Genomic DNA, 11,155 nt, shown 5'->3' on the forward strand with positions numbered 1-11,155 from the left:
AGCACTAGGGTGACCCTACCAGAGCCCCCCTTGCTGGGCCTGTGAGTAAAGCCATCTGTGACCAGCAAGTACCTTCCCAGCCTGCTATACTCACACTGGCTGCCACCACAGACCCCAAAGGTCCAGCCAAGGGCAACAGAGACCTGCCAGGTAGAACCCTCACAGACCAACAACCCCCCCACCATGTACTGAGTCACAGCAACTGAAAAGATGCTCCCTAACACCCTGCCTACTTGCGACCCGGTGAGTGGTGCTGTAGTGCTGTTGTGATAGCCTCACCCCACGCACCTCAAGCATTTCAAAAATAATGGAGAGAAACCCATATGCAGACTGAGAATGCTTAACACTGGGACCACTGAAAACCAGTCTCATTAAAGCTAGAGTTGGCTGCTAGGTGTAGTCCTCTGGCAGCTGTCCATTGTCCTTCTAGGCAAGAAAGATCACACTGTACCTCACAAATGAGACAAATAATAACAAGGATGAATAAAAATTAACAAAACACAAATGCTAGCCGCATGCTCTTGATGGCAATATAAACTAGTGTGGCCAACAGAAATTGATGTGGGCTTCCACAAAACACTAGAAATAGAACTACCAAATGATCCATTTATAAAGCACTCCTTGGTATATCCCTGAAAGGGGGTGGGGGGGTCAGTGTACAGCAAAGAGAGACTCACAGCAAGCTCTGGTTTACTGAATAGAATGGATGGATAAGGAAAATATGAGCATGATTCACCCTCAAAAAAAAAAAAAGAATAAAACTGTTATCGTTCATGGCAATGTGCATGGACTGAGGGACACTGTGTAAGATGAAATAAGCCAGGCACAGACAGACAAGTTCTGAATGTTCCCCCTCACATGTGGAAGCTAGGAAATCTATTTCATAAAATCACAGAATGGGCTCTCCTGAAGCAAGGAAGGGGGCAGAGTATGGGAAGAAGGCAGTGTATGTGTGGGGGGTAAGCACTACGTTTCTTCAGTACCTAAAAGCCATGGTAATGCATACAATTTAATAAACACCCACAAAGGAATAGTCATTATTGTGGTCTCCTTAGGTCTGTGACCAGTGCCATGAGGGAAGCAGAGGATGATGGGGACAAATGTCTACAGGCAGTGATGTGTGTGAACAACCTGGGAAACTGAGCTGCTCTGACAAGGAAACTTCAGTCAGAAGTTACAGGTGGCCAACAACGCATTTCCTCATTTCCTCCCTTTTCCTCTCCAAAAACTCCTATGTGGCTTCCCTTTCTACTTTGGTGATAAACATCATGACCTAAAGCTTGGGGAGGAAAGAGTTTATCCTGTCTTACCACTACTCCATCACTGAGGGAAGTCAGGGCAAGAACCTTGCTCAGTTTGTGTTATATATTCCAGGACCACCTGCCCAGGGGATAGCACCACCCACAGCAGACCGGGCCCTCATCAATCACTAATCAAGAAAACGTGCCCCCCCCCCAGACTTGCTTATAGGCCAATATTATGAAGGCATTTCTCAAGTAAGGTTTCCTCTTCGAATATGACCCAGTTTGGGTTAAGTTGACAAAGTAACCAGCACACTCTATGACTCTCAGTCCCCAGGGCTAAGGAAAACCTGTGATGAAAAAGACATTCAGTGCTTTGTTGTTTTACCAGCTTTTGTGTCCCTTTTCCCTTTCTTCCTTTCCCCTTCCTTCTTCTGTATTTCCTCCCTGTGTCCCTCCTTTCCTTTCTTCATTTCCTCCTTCCCTCCCTCTTTCTTCCCCTTCCTTATTTCCGGTATGCTGATAACACTAAGACCAACCATATAGAATCTAGTGTGGCTCTCACTGGGGAAGGGGAGGCATGCTCTCTCATCACTGAACCCACAAGGATCTGTTGAATGAAACTAGAACCAGGTGGCCAGCAGCACCAAGGGATTGGTAGGCATGGCAGGAGATGCCAGCCTAGGACAGTTGCAGGTGGAGCGGCCTGTGGCACATGGCTCTTAATGATGCCCTCAAACACAGAGCGCAAAGTGTCACCCCAGTTTCACCCACGATTACTAAGTAGTCCCACCCTGCCCCCGCAGTAACAGGGCTTTGAGAAGTGAAAGGAACCACCACCCAACAGGAACCTTGGATGACTCTAAAATATAGGACAAGGGTCATCTTGTAATCTCAGCTGTGAAAACTTGCACCACTAAAGACCATTTCCCCCCTTTACACAAAGACATCAAGAGCCTGGCTTGCAGGCACAGACAAAGTGCTCCTGGGATTGCAATCTGAACCTAAAGGTGCCAATAGGCGATGGAGGACAGGCCTCCATTCACAAAGGGGCTTATTTTGTTATCTGCCCCCTCAGACTCCACACAAAGCCAGATTTGTATCTGCAGAACATTCTTACAGCAACTGGGAGAATTTATCCCTTAACGAAGCCTTTGGGAAAACCAACCCCAGATCAGCAGTAGCCTCTACTCTTCCCACCAGAAAAATCTCTGCCATTCCCAGAGTCTTTAAAAAAAAACAGCCCAGAAGGGACGGCCTACTTAAAAGCAAGATGGTTTGCTAATGCACAGGCAAACACACCAGCAGGAAAATAACAGCTTCCTACAAGGGAAAGAGACTTGTGGAAATCCTTAAAATAGGCAAAAGAATAGAGGTGCTTCTAAACGGAGGTGAGGGATTAAAAATAACAGCGCTGCCAGAATGTGCACAGTAGGGCCCACAGGCTCAGGATTGTCTGGGAGGCAACAGGTGTTAAATCAAAGGCGCTCAAAAAGTCTTCATTCCTGTGGTCAGGCGACAGTGTGAACCGTGGTGGCTCACTCCAGATCTGCTCCAGCGAGTGTCCCAGTACTTCCTGATTGGGGACTAAGTGGCCAGGTGACACTTGTGCTCCCTGGGCCCTTGGGTGGTATGGGCTCTTCCTGTCAAGTGGTGAGACTCTGTAGATGACCTTCCCTCCCTCCACGCCCTTGGTCATCAAGCAGGGACAGTCATTGTCTTCTTCATCTCCATCGCCTCTGGGACAGCCCTCCTTGCTTCTCATTTCACTAGCAGAATCTCCAGCCAGACAGCAGTGAAGACACAGACCAACTCTGCCACGCTGCTCTGGCTTTATGTTTGGCACCTCTGCCCTGCCTTTCCTTCTGGAAGATAGACACTGTTGAGGGCACTGGGTGAAAGGGCAAAAGCTGAAATCCAGCCCAGACTCTGCTTACCAGCCTTTGGGGTGGAAGCCACCCATGGCATGTAGTTTCACGGGATCCCTCCCTAGCCTTTGCCACATGGTAGCTCTACACACACACACACACACACACACACACACGCACGCACGCACGCACGCACGCACGCACGCACGCACGCACACGCACACAGAGCTTCCTCTTCCTTTGGAAGAGTGCCATTGCCCTCCCTCTCCCCACCTATTCATATGCCTGGCGAGTGGAAATGGCCATGCAAAGTGACCTGTTAGTGGGAGTCTGGTAGGCAAAGAAGAAATGCAGAGAAGACCTAGTGCAAGCCTGAGCAACTATCGTTCATCACAGAACTAATGTGCCAGAGCTGAGCTATGGAAACCTGGCCATCTTGATTCTTATGGAAGTCACGAGAAAGCAGCACAGACCAGCCATGTGAAGGCACCCCAGGTAGATGTAAGCTAAGTAAAGAGAGTGGAGTGGTGATGCCTAGCCCCAGGTGGCGTAAGTTCGGAAGGGGTGCAAGGAGATGGAGACATTAAAACACAATCTGCAAAGCAGATGCCCTGAACACAAGCAAACAGGAGATAAAGGGGTGAAGACCTGGCCTACATCCTGCTTGGAAACTGAAAAGGGAGAGAAGAAGGCTGACCTCTGAGAACAGAATTTCTACAAGGCAGAAGTGGTGGACAATGCAGCGATTCCAATTCTTCATCTCCCCACCTATCTCCAGATGGCTGGAAGGGACCCTCATCCTTGATAGTCACATGCCCAGTGTGAGGAGGGTGTTATGGGGCAGGCGGGAGGAAGGACTGTGACATCTGAATAAGCTTCTAGCAAGTGGCTTCTTCTCCAGATAAATTTGCATAGGTGGGAGGAAATGTTTCAGGTTGGCACTGGGTAACAATCCAAATGGAGAGGGAAGGCAGATAAAGGAGAAGCCAAGGCATCCAGGAAAGGGGGCACAGAGGTCTCTCAGTAGACCCCCACCCTGGGGAGCTGGAGAAGAACAGCAAGCAATTGAGCTCCAGCTTACCACAGAGCCAGCAACGAGCATGGTGTGCGAACACGGGCCATGAGCAAACATCACCCTTGTCAGTCCTTCACCCATGCACCCCCCCCCCATAGCTCCACCCTATACTCCATCTCAACATAGAAAAGTCTTGACGATGGTGCAGGTGGCACACAGTCTGAGCCTGGCCTCACTGGGAGGCTAGAGAAGGAAGCACCATGGGGGAAGGGCACATCTAGCAAGGACACTGGAAGGCTTGGGTTCTGGAGTCTGAGTGGCGCAGGCATCCATTACTGCTAGCAATGGAAAGGTTCAGTTCTTGCAAAACACAAGGCTTGGCTTTCCAGCCAGGATGCAGGCCAGCCCACTGATCTGTGTGCCTCGGGACATCTGGGGCTAGAGTGGTCACGTGTGGAGGCTCCCTTAATTAGAATCACAGTGGCCACAGAAAACAAAGCATGAAAGAACAACCTAGAGACCAAGAGCATGGAACACGAGGAGACCATCAGGCTGGAGAAGACAGTGCTGGGGCCTGGCTCAACCCCATCCTCTTAGCATCTGCTCTAGGCGGGTGAAGAGAGGCACTCCTGCCTGGAGCCAGCAGGTCGGGGCAGAGCTGGGTAATCCTATAATTACAGAGTACACTCCAGCCTCAGTCACAGGAAGAAGATGAGCACTTTAGGGGCTTCTCCATCGCCAAATCAGCATTGTTCTCAGAACAACTGAATCCTCACCCAGTGCACTCACTGCTCTTGGAAAACAGCTATGTGACTCTCACTCCAGATTCAAAGTTGAACTTTGTAGGAACTGAGGACCACTTGGTGAAAGGAACAAAAAGGTAACCCCAGGGCATGGAGCAGCCATGGATGCCTAGTTCAGAAGATACTCATGGCCTCTTGACCCCATCCATAGGTCAGTGTCTGTGACCCTGCCCATCAGAGGGAGCTTGCCAAAGAACCAGTAGTTGAAGTGTATGGAGTCTGTGTGAGGCAGCTTGTCACCTGGGGCAGTGTGAGCACTTGTTTTTCTCCTCTTTCTCCAGAGTAGGCCACTTTTGATGCAGACAGGTGTCTTTAATCAACAGGCCACTTTTGATGTGTAAATAGTGGTGGTGGATTACTTTCCCTTTTCTTTTCACCCTGTGAAGTGATCCTTATCCTAACCCCCAATTGTAAGAATTAATTAAGGAAGCACTACCTGGAAGCACTGGTAGTGTGTCTAGAAGAGGAACTGACACAGGGTCTGAAGAGCCAGGAGCAACCCAGCAGGGGCATTCCCAACACTGTGTGTGTGTGTGTGTGTGTGTGTGTGTGTGTGTGTGTGAGAGAGAGAGAGAGAGAGAGAGAGAGAGAGAGAGAGAGAGAGAGAGAGAGAGAGAGACAGAGAGAGAGAGAGAGAGACAGAGACAGAGACAGAGAGAGACAGAGACAGAGACAGAGAGAGAGACAGACACAGAGACACAGAGAGACAGAGACAGACAGACAGACAGAGAGACAGAGAGAGTATATATGCACATATGCACATATGTGTAGAAGGCAGAGGCCAACCTCGGAAGCTTTCCATCTTGGTTTTCGAGACACGGTCTCTCACTGGGACCCGAGGCTCAGTGAATAGGACAAGGCTAATTTGCCTGTTTCCCCAGCACTAGAGATACATGTGCTTGGTCCCTATACTGCTCCCAGAATCCAGATCTTCACTCACCATTGCACAGCAAGCACTTTATTGACTGCATCATCTCTCCAGGCAGCTAGATGCTTTATGACTCTCTAACTCGGCTCCTTCCTGGGAAAGCAGCCATAGTGGCAACCACACTGTTTCCCTTTGGATTGGTGTGGACATTGAAAAGACCAGGTATGGACAGGGCCTAGATCAATCTCTGAACCGTACTAGGTCCTCCACAAAAATGAGATCCACAGTAAGTAACACAGTATTTTCATGACTGTAAATACATCTGGATGAGTAAGACCTGCCTTGATGTGGCCAAAGGGCGTAATGATTAACTGAACCCAAGACTCCAGCCTACCATATGGAAAACAAGCACGTTTGCACATTCATATTGCAACAACTATCCCAGGAATGCTCTCTTCTTCCTTAAGGTCTGGGGAGTTTACCATTTGTAAAGATATGATCAGCTTCCGCTGTAGCTGCACCAACTATCCCAAGAACAGCTAGTTCTCTTGTTCCTGGGGGAGTTTTAACCAGCATCCAGAAGCAGGTTGGGCCGGTTTGCCAGCTTGTGACCAGCAGACACCTGTAACTTTGTTGCCTGGGCACCTGCAGAGCCAGTCCTCCAGATATCAGGTGCCCCTGGAAGGGAATAGGAGGACAGCAAGCTGACCATAAAAGCAACCTAACAAATGCCAAGTCACAGAGACAGGCCCCGGGGTTCTAGGGAGCAGACATCTGAGGTTAACAGTAACAGAGAAACATCATGTGGTCAGTGGGACAGGCATGGAGGTTCAGCCTCCTTGCTCTTTCTCATCCTTTCCTCCCCTCTTTCCTCCCGACTGGGAGGAGGCTTGTTATGCAAGGGGAGGCCCAGATTGCAATGAGAGAAGGGAAAAGCTCTAGGATAGGGGTAGGCTGAGGTACCCTCTCTTCCTGCTGGCAAGCAGAAGGTGCTACGTGGGCAAAGACATTTTGGGGTCTCTCAGACTATGAGAGACAAAAGCTTGTCAAGCATCTGCTCCTGTGATTGAGACCTGGAGACCCCTGGCTACCAGCTGGCATAGGCCCCTGCTCTAAGCCCCACTGCCGTTCTACTACCCTAGCTGCTATGACACTTTCTAAGGGGCCATTAAGACCTCTCCAAGGCCCATCAACAACAAGGATGTATATCGCTCTCCAAAGGAGCCTTCCAGGACAGTGTGGTCTCAATTCGTCTGAGCTGGTTGTGAAATGTTCCCAAGACTGGCTCCATCAGAGGCAGTCCCCAGTCCCAAAGATAGTTTACCAAATGAATTCTCTCTGGGAGGTGGTGGCAGGCCAGGCAGACAGCGGAATCCAGAGACAACTACCTGGGCTATTTGTGAAACCATAGAGCTGGCACCTGTCTATCTTCAGGACCTGTCTATCTTCTCTTACAACACAGAGCTAACAGTATGGGAAGTGGCCAAGCCACAAATGCTAATGGTTCTGTGGCTTTCTCTAGTTCATGCCTCCTGCACTTTAACTTGTTTTTTTTTTTTTTGTTTGTTTTTGTTTTTTTTTTTTTTCTGGACACACATTTCTTCCAAATCTTTGAGCCCAGTAACAGCCACTGTCCAGCCCCATTCCTATGCCCATCGCATCTATCACAAGACGGATGCTGACTTCCAAGAGCCGGTTCAGTTGAAGCCAAGATGTTGGGCTGCTGTCTCTAACTAGAGCAAAAGCAAGTGAGCCGGGAGCTGCCTGCATCACAACTTCAGTAGGGAGATTGTGAAAACCACCCACAGCCAAGGCGAGGGCAGCCAACTTGGCCATTCCTGGCCCAGCCCACCATCTCCCTTCCCCCTGCTGAAGACTGCAGGCCCTCTGTGTTCTACTGTGAACTGGGGCACTGTCACTACTCCACCAACAAAGCCTCCAAAGGCTCCAGCTGGACATCAACAACGGACTTTCATTCCGTTTCCCCTCTAGTAGTGATCAAGCTGCTCACTGTATAAGGACTTGTTAGAAAGTAAAAACAATGTCCGGTGCCCGTGTTGGGTAAGTCAGAGTGAGAATTAATGATTAACGAGGGGGACCGACGCTCCAACCTCCACACACCTGCACACCCCAGCACACTCTCCTCTACAGCACATCTTTAAGAACGGGCAGAGCATCTACCAGCCTGTGCACCACTGCCCACTGTGGTTAACACACTGAAGACAGCATAACTGGTGCAACTGCCCCGAAGCCATGATATTAACAGTCGCTACCTCTGTGTTGTTAGCAGGAAGCCCGCTGGATTGCACACACCTGGTTGAGAAAGTCACTCAACTAGGTAACCCCAGAGCCCCAGTGGGAGACAGAATACATACCCACCAGGACCCTGGGAGACAAGAGGCCCATAGAACAGGTAAGCCTCCTCTGAAACAGGGAACAGGAACAGTGACTTCACCAGGCCAAGGCTGCCACAAATATTCTCTGGCCTGAATAACACCAACAAACAGGGCTTCATCCAGGAGGAACAGAATGGCAAGAGAGCAGCTGTCTGGCTGTACCCAGCCCCAACCCATTTCTAACAGCAAGGCAAATCCTGGATTCAGGTGGGGAAGGGACAGGGTGACTGAGCTGGCAAGGAGCCAGAAGAAAAACACCAGACCCCTCTCATGCCAGCCAGCTGGGTATCATCTCTGAACCTCAGGATTAAGCAGGAATAGACAGCAGAGGTTAAAAGGTACATACGCACACACATAATTTTAGTTTTCTCATCAATTCAGCCCATTTTTTTTCTTTAATTGTTAGGTTTGCTTTTAAATGAATGCTTCCAATGGGAAATTAATTCTGGTACCAAAAAAAAAAAAAAAAAAGTCATGTGAATCTCTGAAAAGACAGTAGAATCCTATCCTAGTTGTAGTGAAAAGAGAACTCTTGATCCCTCATTCTTAAGAAAATCCTATGTTAAGTACACCTCTCAACTCTGCTACCACCACTGTGCCAGGGGTGTCAATGGCGTTGGAGGGAACTCACAGAAAGGGTGGACCCCATGATGACCAAGGAAGAGAAGCAGGTGCCACCAAGGAGGAGGCCCCTAGAATCCACTCAGTGGGTTCTGAGGGAACTTACTTGGGTGTGCCAGTGGGTTTCCAGTACCTACAAAAGAGGTACTGTCCGTCTGCGTTGACCAGGTGAGGCAGGTCCTGGTAGGGGACATTCTGGGGAGTTCGCCTGGGAGAACTTGCCTCAGGCATCCTGTTGAGGTCTTCTGGCCCTTGGAAGAAAGGTGGACATATTCTAAAGTCAGAAATTCACTCATGTCCACTGGGGAGGAAAGAAAGCCTTATTCAGGGTCAGGACAGTGGCTTTTTTTTTTCCTTAAGCAGTTAAAAAGAAAAAACACCTCAAATATATATATATATATATATATATATATATATATATATATATATATTTACATACATCTCTTGCAAACCTCTCCAAGTCTGAAAACTCACACTTGTCCTTAAGTCCTTTTTTTAAGTGCCTCATTACAGCCCCCTCCCATCTGTGTTTATTTCAAATCTCAGGAAACTTCATCTTAAAGACTGTTTTAGCTGTAATCAAGGGGAAATTACACTCAGTTCCGTGGGGTATAAAGCCCCAGCTGCAGGAACCCATCTCTCCTAAAATCTCCACTGAGTGGATTCTAGGGGCCATAATAAGTAAGTGACAAGCCCCCAGCGATTTCTCCCTTCTGAATGCCAAAGATGCCATGACAAACCTGTTTCCATTCCGTCCTGGCTTTTGCATTCCACTACCGCCACAGCCTCGAGTATCAGCGCCAGGCAAACGAGGGCTGTTCCCTCATCGCGGCCGCAGGGCAGCACCGCGGGGTCTGCGCCCTCCCCGCCTGGGCTGCAGGGGTGCGAGCTGCTCCCTCCTGCCGCTCCAGCTCTAGCTCATGTCACCACTTTTCCAGAACACACCCCTGAAGGGGTTCCGGGAGCGAGGGATAACCGGTCCCCAGCCCGGAGCTGCTGCGAGACGCGCTCCGCGGCACCGCGCATTCGCGCAGATGCGGGTCCCCGAGCAAAGTCACCCCGATTCTCCGACAAACTTTGCCTCCTGCCCGCCCGCGACTGCTTGGGGAAAGAAGCCCCACGGCTGTCATCGGCATGCCACACACAGCGAGGACTTGGCCGGTGTCCCCACACCGGGCTGGAAAGATGCAGTTGACGGCACAAGTCGGTTTGGGGGTTGGTGCGAGGGCGCGAGGGGCGCGCTCACGCTGACACGCGCGCACACTCGTGCGCACGCACACGCGCGCAGGGGACCCCTGGCGGTGGCTCCTATCCTGAGGCAGGGGCGGGAGGCAGTTACCCGGGCCACGAGCGCCGCTGTCACGTCCCCCGAGCACCACGCGGGTCCCGGTCTGCGGAGGGCTAGAGCCAGACTACTGCGCGTGGCCAGCTGCGGCGATAGGGCGCGGCGTCTGCGCCGCCACTTTATCCCCAGCCGCTCGGCGGCGGGGGCGGCCCGCTGGGTGGGGACGCGCGGGGAGGCGGCGCCGGGGGCCCACGTGTGCCCGGCCCCCGGGGAGGAGCGGGGCACCGCCCGCCGACCTGCCACGCGCTCTTCCCGGCCCTACCCGGCAGCCGCATGGGGACTGTCATGGGGCTCTGAACCGAACTAAGGGGCTCCTCCAGCCCAGGCGCACAGGCTAGAGCACTGATCCACACACAGGTACATGCTCACAAGTACTGAATGCACATGTTTACAGATGCACTCGTGCGAGACCCACATTCACATAGCACAGGTGCGGGCACACCCAAACGGACACAAGGACACATCCTCAGGACCCTTCCCCCAGATGCTAGCTACACACAGGGGCACACATGAATGTCACAGTTACTACATGAATATAGACACACAACAGCATGGACTCACACTTCCTACACACTATGCACACAGATGAAAAACAATACACCACATCCACAGTGTAGACACAAAAACCACAGCTTCCATCTCAAAGGGAATAAGATTATTTATTTTGGAGCCATTCTGAGTGGCCATGGCCTGGGAACCCAGACCTCGGTTACCCAAATTCCGTGTTGCAATATGGAAGCAGTTTCAGGAAGTTTTTTATAGTTTTACAGAACAGAGAAAGTCATAAATCAAGGCAAGTTTAAAACACATTAGAGGGTACACCAGCCAGGTAGGTACAGTGAGATAGGGGAAGTTTTCCTACAGGTTCAAGATGCTATCTGACAGCATGCTTAGCTTTTGGATTGGTAGAAGCTAGTTGTCCTGTTCAGTCAATAGATTCTAAAAGGTTTTTTATCTTTTGTCACAAGATGTTAGTTCAGACAAAGAGGGTCAAGGAA

At 50.4% G+C, this 11,155-nt stretch overlaps 1 protein-coding gene across 2 annotated transcripts in view; it reads right to left on the reverse strand.

The window, feature by feature from the left end:
• Mgll (monoglyceride lipase) overlaps positions 1-9,562 on the reverse strand; it is a 99,281-nt gene extending 89,719 nt beyond the window's left edge. The window contains exons 1-2 of one of the 2 annotated variants that reach the window (XM_035448873.1): positions 9,553-9,562; positions 8,919-9,063 (exon numbers count right to left, since the gene is read on the reverse strand). In XM_035448873.1, coding sequence (XP_035304764.1) covers positions 8,919-9,063; positions 9,553-9,562 — 155 coding nt within the window. Of the gene's footprint in view, positions 1-8,918; positions 9,064-9,552 lie in introns of those variants that run through there. The other variant, XM_035448874.1, reaches the window with a different exon arrangement.
• Positions 9,563-11,155: the final 1,593 nt, after the last annotated feature.

This window comes from Cricetulus griseus, chromosome 8 (genome assembly GCF_003668045.3).
Source record: "Cricetulus griseus strain 17A/GY chromosome 8, alternate assembly CriGri-PICRH-1.0, whole genome shotgun sequence".
Lineage (NCBI taxonomy): Eukaryota > Metazoa > Chordata > Mammalia > Rodentia > Cricetidae > Cricetulus > Cricetulus griseus.